General features: G+C 32.4%; 1 protein-coding gene across 1 annotated transcript; it reads right to left on the bottom strand.

The window, feature by feature from the left end:
* Positions 1 to 512: 512 nt before the first annotated feature.
* LOC127710752 (uncharacterized) lies at positions 513 to 12,074 on the bottom strand. The gene is made up of 7 exons (XM_052216714.1): positions 12,037 to 12,074; positions 10,043 to 10,149; positions 8,320 to 8,653; positions 7,265 to 7,390; positions 5,873 to 5,944; positions 4,113 to 4,290; positions 513 to 1,426 (listed from the first exon to the last, which is right to left on the bottom strand). The coding sequence occupies exons 2-7, from the start codon at positions 10,131 to 10,133 to the stop codon at positions 1,274 to 1,276; spliced, it is 954 nt and encodes a 317-aa protein (XP_052072674.1). The 5' UTR covers positions 10,134 to 10,149; positions 12,037 to 12,074; the 3' UTR covers positions 513 to 1,273.
* Between the last annotated feature and the right edge of the window lie 4,988 nt (positions 12,075 to 17,062).

Here is a 17,062-nt window from a genome sequence, read left to right as displayed (position 1 = left end):
AAACTGAAAATTAAAAAATGCCAATCTGTGCTGCATATTGATAACAAAAATTGGGGGAAAACATGTACATTCAAAATCTAAGGATCTTTCGGTTCACCAATTTTTGGAGTGTTCCACAAAGTCCTTAGCATGTTACAATTTCCCAAAATATACTTATTTTTCACATTCTAAGTTTTCGAGTACACCGGTCTGCTCTTGTCAGCTTGCCATATATCGCAGCTACTGCAAAGAAATGGTTCGGTTTTTAGTCTTAAAAAATGACTAGTTAAACAGTGTAAGCGATATTTGTATCTAGCGGACAGTCACTTCCTGCTTGACTCTACACCCTAAATAAGACATAATATGTCAATGTATCGAAAGAAGTGGGGCGTCCATTGCTCGAAATCGTTGCAGTGGACTGTATTCGTACCAGCTATGTCAGTTTAAAAAAAACTCTGCCAAGCTTTCACAAATTAATGACATTCTTTCAAGCTTTCACAAGTCAATAACAAGTAGAAATACTGAAACAACAATTTTTACGAAACAAATATTTTTATTTGCAAATATGGCACCAAGGATGAGCAGAATAATCACACTCATGCTTATCATATATAATAAAACAGTAGTTTTTTTAGTAGTTTTAACAAATTCCTCATGCAAGGCTCTGATTCCTATCGGATTAGCCTATACTTTAGGTCCTTTTTGGTTTGCTCAGCTTTTCAATGTTTGAACTACCTTTTGGATTGTTTTATATTTTGGCCTCAAGCATTACTGAAAAGACATTAATTGTCGAAATGAGCATCTGTTGAAGTAAAATTACACTAGAAGTGGATAGTCAGAATAGTTTCTATAGTAACGACCACATTTTTCTCTGCTATCCAATTTTCATAGGCATCTTACCATTTTTTGTTTTTCTTTACAATGTAACTACAGTGAAACTATAATCTTAATAATGTCTGACCGAATGTACTTAATGTCTACGCATTTCTATTCTACTCAATCATTTAATTTTAAAGTAAATCTACAGATCTCAAGATGTAGTTAACTGATTCCACTCAAATACATTTTGTACCTGTTTAATATGTCTGAAATCTACCAAACTGAATTAGACAGCTCATCTCAAGCCTTCATAAGAGATGTGTAGTGAAGTAACAATCAGTTGTTTAATAGCCATTAACGTATGCGACATTTGTTTGCAAATGTGCAATATTTTCCTTCGTTGTAAAATGATTGACGAATTTGTAATATCGTCTGAAATTAAGCTTCCACAAAGACTGGTAAGTGTTAAGCAGATTTACGTACTTCTCTCTCTCTTTGGGAAATCTGGGAAAATGTGGTATTCGACCTCTAATTGCTTTATCTTGAAAAGAAGATCTTCCTGTATAATGTTTTCTAATACATCCCACTCATTACCTTCAATGTCCAGTTTAAGAATGTCTAGAGTCATCTGAAGGTAAAAAATGAGAATCATCAATATATAAATAGAAAACAACTTTAAAAGAAATAAATTGAGGATCACCGAGTTGTAAAAAGAAAAACAAATGAGAATCAACGAGTTGTAAAAAGAAAGAAATAATGAAAATCGGCAAAACATTTAAACAAAAGAAAAATGAGAATCAGCAAATAAAAAAAAGGAAAAGAAATGAGAGTTGGTGTAAAATGAAAGGAAAAAGTAGAATCAGGAAGAATTAAAAAAAAAAAAACTGAGAATCAACGAGTTGTAAAAAGAATAACAAATGAGAATCAACGAGTTGTAAAAAGAAAGAAATAATGAAAATCGGCAAAACATTAAAACAAAAGAAAAATGAGAATCAGCAAATAAAAAAAGGAAAAGAAATGAGAGTTGGCAATATGTAACAAGTAAAAAAAAAAAATACAATGAGGGTCGGTTGAGACTCACACATTGTTGTCAATATAATGGAATTTTATGCGACTGTCATACAAGTGAGAGGTTTAGCTAGCTAAAAAACCAGGTTCAATCCACCATTTTCTACATAAGAAAATGCCTGTACCAAGTCAGGAATATGACCGTTGTTATCCATTCGTTTGATGTGTTTGAGCTGTTGATTTGGGACTTTCCGTTTTGAATTTTCCTCGGAGTTCGATATTTTTGTTATTTTACTTTTTACTACAATTGAGAATTTTGCATTTCAATGTAACAAAATGCAAGCAACGCCTACATATGGAGTATGTTTCCCCTAGTTGATAAGATATTCCAGAGCTGGCATTTCCTTTCATGATTTCATTATAGAGGGATGCTGCTTACAAGGAACCTATTAAAAGAGAGGCAAAAAATACTAAAGCGTATTCAAACTTAAAAATCGAATAAGAACTGACAATTCCATGGCAAAAAACGAAAAACGATCAAAATACAAACAAAAGTATACAAAACACAACATAGAAAACAAAAAATGAGCAACACGAACTTCACTAAAAAACGGGGTGGTCTCAGGTGCTATTGAATAGTAAGCTGATTCTGTTCCACATGTGGCAACCTTCGTGTTGCTCATGTAAGTTTAATACCCTGTCTGTATCTGCCGCCACTCTTTTTCTGTCACATTTGCATTGTGTATATCTTTTATTACTGATCATTCTTGTCGGTATAGAATCTATTTATCATATACTTATAGAAAATATTGGTATAATTGTACCCCATGATAAAACTATTTTTTTTCATATGTTTATTCATTAAATTTGAAGAATTGTCTTAGCCGTGTGATATGACTTTTGTTATCAACTGCTTCCGGTTTAAATCAACTGCTTCCGGTTATTGTCGCATGACTTTCTGTAACGTTATCGCATGGCATTTCGACGTCATTCGGCAAATTCCGGAAAATACACCTTAATGACACGTTTTTTTTGTGAAAAACATAACTAAGTTGGATAAAAATTAAAAAAAAATATTAGGAATCAGGAAAATGTATTTTCAAAAATGCAAAAAAATTAATACAATAAATGCATTTTTCAAAGTTTTAAAAATGGTTCATGTCTGTATGTCCTCTGTTGAAGTATATGATAAAAAGAACATAACATGTCATTTTTCATATCAGACCCCTAATCAGCCCATGGTCAAAATCATCCCTCGAGCCTGTCGGCTCTCGGGCTGATATCATGACCTAGGGCTAATAAGGGGTCTGATATGAAAAATGCCATGTTATAATCTATATATATCATACTTTTCAAGTTGATAAGAACAAACATAAAAAGTTTTCAAAGTTCTCATTTCGGACCAATATCTCATAAAAGGAGTCAATTGATGATATCAATTATTTAGCTTTTTTTTTAGATCATATATAGCTGATGTTTTTTGTTGTTCACATTTTCTGTCTATTTCTAATTATTTTGAAGATAATGATTAAACCTTTTAAATTAAATTTTTCGCTTTCTATCATTGTTTTCAAATATTACACCAGTAATTCAACGTACCCTTGTGTTTTATTTAAGCAATGGCTGACATGTTGGTTAATTGTAAAAAACAATAAAAAAATAAAACCATAAATCTTATACTAAATACCATGACGCTCTTTCTTTAAAAGTTTGGCTGATATTGGCCTAGGGGTTGCAAAGGAGAAAAATTGTTTTAAAAGTTCACGACGACGCCGGACGTCAACTGATGATGAAAATAGCTCATAGAAAGCATACAATTTTTTCAAATAAATTATATATTGTAACTAACAGTTGATACTTGTTGTGTTCACTATAATATGAAAGAAACTATATCCATGTATATGTTTGAATAAACAAATGTATATGATTAACCGATTTCAAACGAATTTTGTATTGTATTAGCCAATTTACCAATGTGCCGTTGTATGGTGCGTAGTCAACTGAAATGACTCATCAACATATTTTAACATGAGTAACACGGCGAGTAAAATTTATGGAAATCAACCCCCCCCCCCCCCCCCCCCCCCCGTTTTTTCAAAACGGTTTTTTTGTGGAGTTCGTTTTGCCCGATTCAAGGTTTTATGTACGTGTACAAAAATATGTCTGTTCGTTCTTTCTCTTCTATTTATCATATAAGCAATATATACAAAATAGCATTGATACAATACATTGCAAGGATAAGGTTAATTTCGTAATTTTTCCAGTTGACCTGTTAATAGTTGATTACTGTGAAGTTGTATGCTTACATTTTGATGATCCAGGTTTGAAAGGATTGTTGACAGTTTTTTAAGCTCCCATGTGCTTTTTTGTTCTTTTCTTGTAAATTCGTCTGTCCTCGGAGTAAATAAATCATCGTTATGACTTCCTATTCCAAACGTGTGAAAAACTACACCACTTTCTCTTGTATGTTCACTAACATTCATACTGAAATTATTGTCGCATTATGAATTTTACTGATTGGATTTGAATAAAAAGAAATGTTTCAGAAACTAAAGATTAAGCAATTGAACAACAAAACCAAAATCAAAAAGACGTCTATAGTGGAATATGCTTCAGTGTATAATTTACTCTACAGTCCAGTAGCATTGACATTTTACTTTGCAATCATAATTTATTGACAAATATAAGTTTTTAATTGTAAATCTTTTTTTTTTTAATTGTTGTATATTTTGTCATGTCGAGGCCTTTTATGGCTGACTATACGGTAAAGGATTTGCTCATTTGTCAATCTCGTACGGTGACCTAAAGTATAGCTGCTTACATCCACACTATTTGGACTATAGTGAATGGTTGTCTCAGTGGCAATGATAAACTATCTGATTTTTCGTTAAAGGCCATTTTTATGTTCTTGTCCATGCCAATCCATGTATTGACCGAGTCATAAAGTGTTACGCATGTACCGCAATTCGTCCTTACATCACATCCAAATATATCATTTATCCTCACTTTTCCCGCTATGGTTAAATATTATTGTTTAAAAATCATAATGTTTAGTAACATATCGTGTGTCTGTTTCGTTTTTGATGACTTATCTTTAACAGTATCACAAATCGTGGAAATTTTCAGCATTCGCGTCGTCCTGATATATGTATTCTAAATCTTTCGTACGTGTTAAAGCTTCTTAATTTCATTTTACACAAAGAACTATACATTATGAATTTTTGTGAAATACATTTTGAGTGTGTTGTAGGTATTTAAGACCACAAAGCGCCCAAGTTAATCTCCCAAATTTTCTATGCATTGATCATATCAGCTTTATTTGTAATATTCTCATATAATTTAATTTTGGATATAACGCGTTTTCTGATTGGCTGACGTTGTTTTGTTTATCAGCTTATAGACATAATTTTGTCATGTGACCGTGACGTCATCAACGTTTTTTCATGGTTTACTCCGGTTTAAAATGGAATTTAGAATTAAATTATAAGAAATGACTGTAATTTTTTTTCTGTCTATTCGAAATAACTTTAAAAATGTGGTGCACACTTTAAAATAACCCGCTACGCGGGTTATTCAGTGTGCACCACATTTTTGATGTTATTTCTTCATAGACAGAAAAAATATTACAGTCATTCCTTAAATAATTAGCTGTGATCCTTATTGTTGAGTTCAAGTAAAAAGAATGTCAAAGAGAGGCAAAAGATATCAAAGACTGCAATACTGTTCGTCATTTAACACTCTAAACATTACGATGCTCAATAACTGTTTTTATTTGTTTTTTAATTGCCCTTTCGTGATAAGACTAGTTCTATGATTTGAATATTTTGAAATGGTTCTCTGCTATTATTAGATAAAAATTTTCGATATCGTATATGAATGATATACAGATCTGCAAATTTGTTTTTGGAATATATCTTTGACATGGAACAAGTATTCAGGCTGTTGAACTAAAATATAGACATAACCGAATTTCCGATGTCAGTAGTTTCTATTTCAAAGCTTTAAAAACTATAAAAATGGCTACAATTTTGGTTAAAAAAGTAACCAACTTTTAGCATACAACTACCTTGGATCAAACGAATGAACCTCACATCCAAGTGTTGCCATTGCATCGTCAAACCGAAAGTCGTTTCCAATTCTAAAATGCAAAATAAAATGAAAAATAGGTATTCAGGTAGTTCATACATCCTTGTCTATAAATGTTTGGGGTTCAGCTTTCCATGTGAAGGTACATACAGAGGAGTGTTTGATAGCAGTATTTTCTATTGTATGAATATGCTTTATTACATTATGTGAAAAATCTGCAATCTGTTGTTTCTGTTGTTATGCATTATTATTATCGCGTATTTGCATCAAGACAGTATATTAAAACTATTAGTTCTAACAACTATATATGGGTTTTTTTTAAGAAGTTCGGAAATCTCTTCATTTGTATATGTTCAGGAGAAAATATTATTTTGTGTGCAAAAAATATTTGTAAAAACACATATATGAATTAATGAAATTTTAATGCTGTGAATTTGTTATAAAATTTAATATCCACAGTCGTCATGACCCTTTATATTCCTTTATGATATATTTTTACCATACATATACCAAAACATATATTCCATTGTCTGCTGTAATTTGTCTTTGTACGGTTCTCCGGGGGGGAGGGGGTCTTTTGATGGTTGTTAATATGGTCTGTTGTACTGTCAAATACTTTTTGGAAATTTGTGTTATCTTGTTCATGTATTGCGCAAACATGTATTGAGCAATAGATACAATATAATGAGAGTTGTGGTGCGCTATACACCTGGTACAATTAATGTTAATACTACCACTGCGTCGATACCTCTGCTGATGAACTGTACGTCCCCGAGAGTATCACCACCCAGTAGCCAATGCTTTGGTACTGGCATGAAAATACGGATATTGTTTGATGAAATAGGCTTTTAATAAATTTTGATTTTTTTTTTAAACAACGAAATATAACTCCCTTATGTAAAGTTCCTTGACCAGATTTGATAACACTTTATGTCCTTCTTTGGTTTAATCAGCGCCTCAATGTTTTTATAAGTCTCGGTTTTTCAAATATTTTTTGTCCTCGAGCATCACTGAAGAAACATTAAGTGTCAAAATGTGAATCTTGTGCAATAAAATTGGTACCGTTAATGTTGTTAAATATTCCGATTTGTAAAAAGGTGATGCAGATACAAAACGAAACTGGTCCGCCCTCTATACAAAATATCAAATGAGTCTGTATCTTGCCTATGACTATTGATATTCTTACACTTTATACGCATGTGCTATGTTTTCTATCTCGTGTTGTAAATTTTAATGTTTCCTGATTGCTAACTAATCTACATATCTTACTGATAAGTTTTGTTCGTCGGGGGGAGATATTGATGTGGTATTCCTTTTAAATGTTTTAGTCCACACTGATTTTTTTCTAAATATATATTTCTACTCAACATACCCAAAAGAATAAACTAAGCACGGTCTATTTACAAATATTTTATATGGATATGAGTTGCAATCCCACCAGTTACCACGTGGCTGCATATAAGAACAGCGAAAATCCTTTTGAACAGCTTTCAGATCACTGAAATATATAATTCAATTTTTCAAATTTTATGTGATTATGGGCAAGCCACAAGATTAATTGAAAACTACCAACTCAACTCGATAAGGAAGATACATTTACAGACAGAATAAATAAGAGTTCTGAAATATTCCAGTTAAATATAGAAGAAAATAAGAATAACTGTTACTAGTACTCATTGTTATCAGTACAAAACACAAGTTTGTGTGCGTCCTATTTAGAAGTATGTGAAAGATGCTTATGCGGAGCATTGTAAATTAATTTTGTTGATAAGCATGATATCATTTCAGATGTAGTCAGGTAAGGCTATATATAACAGAAAGAAAGACAATCCAGTGATAATTTAATGTTATTTTCTTTTTCTTTTCTTTTCCTATATTTTGGGGCGAGGTGTGTCCTTGTTTTGTTTTATCAACACAAGAAACGCCAAATTTGCTGCGTTTCGCAAGCAATTTTCTGATTCAAACTATTCAATTTTACACCTGTAACCTCGAGATCAACATGCCTGTATCCTTTTGCAAACAAAATTGGAGCTAAAGTTTTTTTTCTTTTAAAAATAATAAATACTCTGCAAGTTCTATAAATGCCTTCCACCAATCTTTTGTTGGATCTAGTTCGTCAGCGAAAATGGCGGGCTGTCTTCTTAAATCTAAACTTAGTGAACCACCGGATCTAATAAAACGTCGCCCACCACGTTTGATTATTCCTTGCGATAGTCCTCGTTGTTTGACTTTTCTATATTTTGGGGCGAGGTGTGTCCTTGTTTTGTTTTATCAACACAAGAAACGCCAAATTTGCTGCGTTTCGCAAGCAATTTTCTGATTCAAACTATTCAATTTTACACCTGTAACCTCGAGATCAACATGCCTGTATCCTTTTGCAAACAAAATTGGAGCTAAAGTTTTTTTTCTTTTAAAAATAATAAATACTCTGCAAGTTCTATAAATGCCTTCCACCAATCTTTTGTTGGATCTAGTTCGTCAGCGAAAATGGCGGGCTGTCTTCTTAAATCTAAACTTAGTGAACCACCGGATCTAATAAAACGTCGCCCACCACGTTTGATTATTCCTTGCGATAGTCCTCGTTGTTTGACTTTTACTATTGATGCAGACTTGTTAGATTTTACTTCTTGCAATATTTTGGGTACACGTTCAGTATCTCTTTTTTGAATTAAGTCTCTTGTTGTTTTAAGAGAACCGTAAGTGGTAAAAAGTTTTTGTTGAATGTCAAATATGTCAGAATTCCTATTTTCGCTTTCAATGCCTGAAAAACATACAACATGTACAATGAATGGAATGCCATCAATTTAAGCATTAGCTGCCAGAAACAATGTCCACTGTACTGACTCATACTTAATCGACCATCTGATTTACAAAGTACTATATCTTTAATGGTTTGTATTTCACAATATAAAGTTTTCTATGTTGTGTTTTGTAGTACTTTTATGTGTCGTTTATAGGTTTTTTTTCCTTTTACCTCTGGAATTGTCAGATTTATAACATCTTATTGTATCTTTTTACACCGTTGTACCTATTTCCTTAAAACAGATACATCTGTTAGTGTTGTTTCTTCCCTTAATGTGATTGTAATAAATGAATCCACCAATTAAACCAACAAATACCGGTAAACTACTGTGGTGTTGCCTTGAGAAAAAATGAATACAGATTTTTTTAAACTGTAACTATAGAGGACGAAAGGTAGCCCTGTGCATGGGAGAACGAGAAACACATATGCTATGATTCGATATTTATCTCTGATTTGTTTATTGGTGCTACTTTATTACGCGAAACACCGGAAACACCGGTAACCCAGAACGAAAATAAAACTTGTGATACCCGATCCTGATAATGACCATAACTTCTGATCATTCGGCAATTGTGTTTCTCTTTTTCTTTTTGCCTCTGGAATTGTCAGATTTATTACATCGTATTGTATCTTTTCACACCGTTGTACCTGTTTCCTTAAAACAGATACATCTGTTATTGTTGTTTCTTCCCTTAATTTAATTGTAGCAAATGCATCCACCATTTAAACAGAAAATCATATTAATATTATCGGGGTTCGCAGCTCTCATCAACTTTTTATTATATTTGGCCTTTTAAACTTTTATGATTCGAGCGTCACAGATGGGTCTTTTCTAGACGAAATGCGCGTCTGGCGTACACATTTTTAATCCTGGTATATATGATGAGTTATGTGTTCTGAACAGGTGATTCACACAAAATATACGTCAAATGTGTGTCTTCTTTAAGGGTCAAGCATTTCAATAATAATAATACATTTCCGTAAGCAAATACAGCTTATTTGATTAACACAATACAAATATTCAATGAGCATAATATAACATATATACACAAGTTTTTCAAATAATAAATGAATGAAGCGGAGTATAACAGGCAAACATACTTAACAAACAAAAACATTTCAGTAATTAATCATTACGTGCTTTTCCTGCCGATTGTAACTATTTTCTCAGGTTGTTTAGCTCTTTCATATTTCTCACAGATAAATATTCAAACGTCGATGGTCTCTCGCAGTAATAACTCTTAATACTTTTCTTCTGTAATCGTTATATTTATCACATTCTGAAATTAAAGATGTGTATTCAAATGCAATCAGTTTTTCGATATTAAAAAGTATTTCTAAACTTACTTGGTAACTGCTGTATGACCAGTATAAGTGAAAACAAAGCTAGAAGAATCAGGCTAAATATATACTTCTTTCTGATTGGTCGGATTCTCATCACAAAGCATAGATATCTGTTGAATAGAAGAAAAACATTGCTTAGTATCCTGTAATTAGAATATTTGTTGCTATGATGCGTGTAATTTAAAGACTTTTTACGATGTGTTTCTCTTTTGTGTTGGAGGATGGAGTTAGAACCCGACCTTTTCCCCGCTGGCAAATGCTTATACTAGACCGATATTCGAGATTGCTTCTAAAGTCCTTCTAGCGTAAATTTGCTAGTATTTAAATTCAATGTAACGCTTGTAGTCAATGAAATCGACAGAAAATTGAGAAGGTATATATTACAAACCAAATTAAAATGGTTTTTCAAAGTAAAAAAGAAATCAAATTTACAAACACATTTCGCTTGGCACTCTTCAATGTAAAAATACAAAACATACGGAAAAATTATGATTTTGTTATCATTCTGGGGGGTTTACTGGTCATACTGTTATCAATAAAAAGCGAATGATTATATACATGTAGCTTAAACGAGGGAATTCAACAGAAAAAAATGGAATTTTACTGTTAATTTTTTTTTATCTATTCTACCTCTTTTTATAATTACAAAGTAAAAGAAAATCCTGTTGTTTTGTATAAGCAAGGTAAACAATCCGCATAGAATCGATTCTGCTAAAACTTTGGTTTAAATTAACTTTTTATTGATATATTGCCAGAGGTGCTAGAAATAAATTTATAATCTTTTAAATGTTTCAAACGTTGGAGAGCAAGGATCCAAAATTTAAGTAATTTCACATCTTTTCTCCAATGAACATTTTTTTATTGTTTAATCAATATAGCTGGTTACACACTTGTAATTACATCGCAGTGTATTGCCAGTTGTCGGCATAACACTTGCAATAACATCGGAGAAAGACAGTCAATAAACAGTGTGCGCAAAAGTTGTAATTACGTCCAAAGTAGTCAGTCGATCCACATTCGTAGTGAAACAAAGTCACATGACACAAAGCTCTACTGTCATATTTGCAAATCTTTATATCTTTTGGACACTAAAGTAAAGGTTTTCAGTAACCTTGTTAACGGAAATCGTGACCTAGTAGTTTACTGGCGATACATATAATACGTTCATTAAAATCTACTGTTACCTTTAACAGACAGTTTCCTCAGTTAAAGTCATACCAAATTGCCTTATCTTTATACAGGCTTCAGGAAAAGAGATTATTTAAACTGCAGATGAGGGAAGAAAGATACCAAAGGATATTCGAACGCATAAGTCAAAGATAAACTATCAACGCCATGGCAAAATCGAAAAACGATGAAAAGACATACAACAGTCTACAAAACACAACACATTAAACTATTTGGGGTTTTTTTTCTTGTTGAAGGCCGTATTATTGCCTATAATTGCGTACATACACTTTATTTGAACTTTAATGGATAGCTGTGTCATTGGAAATCAAACAACATCTCCTTATTTTCATAAAGACTGAACAACAGGAAACTAAACCAAAAAGTCGGAATGATTTAATGTGCTCCGGGAGTTTAAGAAGACCTGCTGTAAAAATATATCATTAAAAGTATATCCATTGAAGTTCCTCGTATTTAAATTAAATATTGCTTTGTTCGATCCTGGAACAATAAGAAAGTCAGCATATGAGAATGTTTGGTACAAATATTGATTTACTTTTCATCTGTACCTTGTCTTTTATAACAGATATTTTATATATATTTATTTATCTAAATACAGTAGTGTTTACAAATAACCCAAAATATCTAAGTTAAATTAAAGTTTTGTAGCAACTATCAAAGTGATAAGCATATTTTGAACTGTGTTTAACATGCATCTAGTTGATATAGTTTTTTTTTCTTCCAGTCTTTAATTTAGATATGCAAATATGATAGTGGTCTTCAAACGTAAAAATGCAGGTAATACATTTAACAATGACAACATTGCTTACCTGTCATCGACTTTATCAACATAACGTTTAACTGTAAATAAACTGTGACTGGCTAACACACTGGCTTTATTAAAGATACTGTTATTATGAATAGATGAACTCATATGTTCGCTATGCTCGATTCGGTTCATATTATTGGCATTCGGGTTTAAATAAATAATCTTTACATGTTTTAAAGATCCCGGATACATATACATTTTTAATTAGCTCTTAGTATGTTCATACTACATTTTTACACGATTTAGAAAATACTTACTATATGTGTTGTTAGTAAATAAATTCTTTTCAAATCCCTCAGTTTTTGTCTTTTAAATTGATTTATGAGATTTTAACATCGGTATACTGGTGTTGCTTTGAGAAAAACTGAATACAGATTTTTTTTAAACTGCAACTTTAATTGGGGGAAAAGGTAGCCTTGTGCATGGGAGAACGAGAAACACATATGTTATGATTAGATATTTAGCTCTGATTTGTTTATTGATGCTTCTTTTTTGCGCAAAATACCTGTTACCATAAACAGCCTTCAGTAAGAAAACAAAACTTGTGACGCCCGAACCTAATAACGACCATAACTTCTGATCACTAAGGAAAAGTAAATATCTTTATTAACATTACATAATACGAAAATTTGTTATAAGTTCCTCTACAGTTATAAAATCACTACCTAAATAGTCAGCTTACAGTGGATAGAAGTATTTGTTGTAAATTGACATAAATCACCAGACATAAATCGAAACGAGTACGATATCAGTAATTAAATATAACAGACATTAAATTGTCCGTTTATAAATTTATAAACTATTAAAAAACTAAGCTTTCAACTCCCTTATGGCAAAGTTGGCCTTAAATGGATTTGGCTATTACTTTCAGGTACTGTTTGGAGGAATAACTCTTCAATTGTATCGGTTCTTACGCTATATTGGTTTTCAAATATTCGGCTCTGAAAGTTCCTGATGAAGGTTAATCCAGAAAAACGCTTTGAACGCACGAAAAAGTAAAATAACAAAAATACCGAACTCCAAGGGAAATTCAAAATAGAAAGTTTTTTAATTAAATGGCAAAATCAAAAGTTTAAACACATCAAACGAATGGAAAACAACTGTCATATTCCTGACTTGGTACAGGTGTTTCCTTATGTAGAAAATGATGGATTAAACCTGGTTTCATAGCTAGCTAAACCTCTCACTTGTATGACGGTCGCATGGAAGTCCATTATATTGACATCACAATGTGTGAGCAAAACAGACATAATAGATAAAAATGTTAAAAATTGGGGTACAACTGTCAACATTGTAATATAATCTTAATCACTATAAAAATAAATAACTATTTCAACAAAGAAAATTAAAATAGCATATAGACACTCTATAAACAAAGTACAAAAGCAATCATGAAAGACAAGAATACAAAATTGACAATAGCACAATAACACAATGGAGGAATGTATATGTACCGAAAAAAGACCACGCAATTAAACAAAGTCAGTACCTAGAATCTATACTTCAAGACCATCATGTATTATTTGTGAAGTTGATACGGAATGTTTATCAACAAGGTTTTGGTATGTTCCAATGAACTTTTTTAGAAAAAGGACGAGACGTTCTTTGACATAACATTGGCTCATCAACTTTCTGCTCAGAAACTGGTGACGTTTTATAAAGTCTGCGTAGCAGCTGCAAGCTCTTGAATACCGAATGAGTTGGGAAATGTATATCCCAGATGCAGGTGAAGTTGGTATATCGCTACTAACATGACTAAGGTGGGGAAAATTCATAATTTCAAAATTAAAATCGCCTCGTTTGTCATGGATTCTGGTACTGAGATGACCGCTTATATCAAATTCGAGGTATAAGTATAAATATGAGGTAGAGAAAGCCAATCGGAAAAGTTTGGATTGTTAATGGAAAGAACATCATCAATATATCTGATTGAGAAATTAAATGATCTGGCTTCTTTGATTTTCTTGTTTTTGACAAGTGTCTGAAGGAACTCCGACTCGTACGAAAATAAGAAGAGGTTGGCAAGGAGAGTTCGTTCCCATAGGAATGCCGACAATTTGTTGAAAAGGTCTACCTCCAAATTCAACAAATAAGTTGTCATGTAAAAATTTATATTAGTGTTGTTTTCATTTTTTGTCTGAACTTGATGCATAATGGAAACCTTGTAAAATGTATGAGCAAATAAAGATAAGTGTACGTTGAGGGGTCATTACACCTTTTAATCCTGGTGTATATGATGAGTTTGTTTACATTTAAACAATTCCGTAAAAGAGTTGACTTCCATTTTACCATTTCAAACCCTTGTTTCGGTAGCTGCATTGTCAGCAGCTGTCAAAATGAATGTAAAATTGAAAACGCAAGTTCTGTGATGTCTTATAAACAGGGAGATGCATATTCCATATACACGTGTTGCTGGAATGTTGAAATAATTATGGAAAGGATACTGAGGGAAAGAACATGTTTCAAGCAGGCAGGAGCTAGATGATGTAATTAGAAACAAGAGGCTCTCAAGGGCTTGAATCACTCACCTGTAGTTTTTTTTATTTAAATTTTCATCAAAGTCTTTTGCTTCTAAGTTTTTAATGTATAATTAATAAGTGTGGACACAAACCAGTGTGGATAGTATCCAGCATTCTGATAGTATTGCATGGCAGTTAGGAAAGGTGAGCTAAAAACAATAAACGAAAAGCAAATATGAAACACAGCAACAAATGACAACCACTAAAATTATTGAATTTTGAGTTGTGCAAGGAGGGATAAAATTTATGTACTGTATCCAAACCTTGTCTTTAACATGGGACTGTGGTGTTACAGCACAACATAAGAACACACATTTATTTTATTGGTTCATATCTGTTTTAAAGTGTAGCGACGTCCATTTGTTTTTGTACTAGTATACATCAATGAATAAGGCCCTGATCAATCCTGCTTCTGCGTGTTGGATTATGGATTATGTTGAAGGCGCATTGGTTGCCTTAAGCTATTTTCCGTTTTATTTTCAGGTTGTTGTCTCTTTGACACATTTCAAGTTTCCATTCTTTGTTTATTGTAATAAGTCAAAACTGGTACTATGCCAAATATATCGTTTCATGATAAACTTTGATGTACATGATCATAAACTTTTAACCTGGGAATGTACTGTGTTCAAAATATCACATTTTATGCTTAGTCAACTATGAAATTTGGGTCAAAAGTTTTATTAGGCTCACCAATTCAATCTTTTCAGCGAATAGGATGCATCCATAATTTAGATGATTTTGTCTAGAGTTGATTATCTTTTCAGTAGGTGTGACAATTGAAGACATCATGACTTTCCTCCGCTGCCTACGGATAAAGATCGAGTGATCCGAGCGACAAAGTGGAATCCCTTCGTAACCGTTGTAAGATTTATGCGTCAACAGAAGAATTAAACAACCTCCAAATATTTTATAAATAAAACTTCGAATAATTTCATACAGGTTTCAAATGTACAAATGAAGCCAAAAGGTGGGGCGTTTTACGATTTTCTTCGGAATACTCTAATTTATGGTTTTGTTGGGGAAAAAAATTCTGCTTGTTCCAAGTGTACACTGACTGACCAGGGAGATAACTTAGACAAAACTAGCAGTCTGCAAGTCCGTAATAAGAAAGATCTAATCATTCGAATACATGTACATGATGTACAAGTTTTAAGTTAAAGAGAGACAATATGTAACTACTCATCATTAAGTACATTGACAAAAAAATGTTAATGTTATGACTGTTGGACAGATGGACAGAGCAGATTGAAAACATCATGGTTCTCTTGTATTATAGGCATGACATTTTAATAATAAATTTCAGAGGGTTTGTATTCACAAGATATGAAGTTTGTATAAGTTTCTTGTATCCCTGGTGCTTTTGACTGGAGAACAGTCGTACACAAGCATCGCCCAAGCTGGCACTCCGAGGCGGTAGGGAGCAAGAAGGTGAACTGTATTTCAGGGCAGGTAGAGAAAACCACTTTTTACTCCTATGTTCTATTTTTAGCCATGACAGCCTTGTTTTTTATGAAACATAATATAAAACACAAACTTTATACTAGATACCCTAAGGATCATTCAGCGTAAGTTTAGCTGACATTGCTTCAGTAGTTCTAGAGGAGAAGATTTTTTAAAGTTAACAATCATGATGAACAAATTGTGTAAAATTGCCTTTAAAGGGCAACAACTTCTTAATGGCTCAATTGACAATTATTGACAATTTGACTAATTTGTAGATCTTCCTTTTCTGAACATTTTCACTGTTTACAGTTTATCTTTATCTATGATAATATTCAAGATAATAACCAAAAACTGCAAAATTTCATTAAAATTATCAATTTAGGGGCGATAACCCAAAAATTGGCTGTCTGATTCGTCTGAAAATTTCAGGGCAATTAGTTCTTGACCTAATAAACACTTTTATCTCTGAAAGATTTGCTCTAAATGCTTTAGTTTTTGAAATATAAGCCAAAAACTGCATTTTACCCCTATGTTGTTTTTTTTATCTATATCATGTTTTTTGACGAAACAGAAAATAAAACACAAACTTTATACTAGATAACCTAAGGATCATTCAGCTTAAGTTTGGTTGAAATTGGTTCAGTAGTTTCAGAGGAGAAGATGTTTTAAATAGTTTACACCGGACGGACGATGGACGCCAAGGGATGGCAAAAGCTCACATTTCCTTTTAGGAAAGGTGACCTAAAAAGAGGAAAATGGGAAAAAAAACAGTAAGGACCGAATGGAGTATTTTAAATTAAAGACTAGTCTACACCATGGCCAATATTAAAACTACGAAAGGACAACAAAAAATAACTAAACATTAAAAAAACTAAAGATTAAGCAACATGAACCTCAACAAAAGCAGAAGTGAACTCTGTTGCTAATGGAGGCTCGTATGTAGTTTCTACTTCAGAATTGGTACCGTCGTGTGACTAATGCAAGTAAACAATCTCATTTAATAATGTCACTATCGAGAGGAAGGGACTTTGATAACAACAAGTGAACTATATCAGTGGTCATCTG

The sequence above is a fragment of the Mytilus californianus genome, unplaced genomic scaffold (genome assembly GCF_021869535.1).
Source record: "Mytilus californianus isolate M0D057914Y unplaced genomic scaffold, xbMytCali1.0.p SCAF_8, whole genome shotgun sequence".
Lineage (NCBI taxonomy): Eukaryota > Metazoa > Mollusca > Bivalvia > Mytilida > Mytilidae > Mytilus > Mytilus californianus.
The sequence above is the reverse complement of the archived record's forward strand: the minus strand, read 5'-3'. Positions and strand labels throughout refer to the sequence as shown.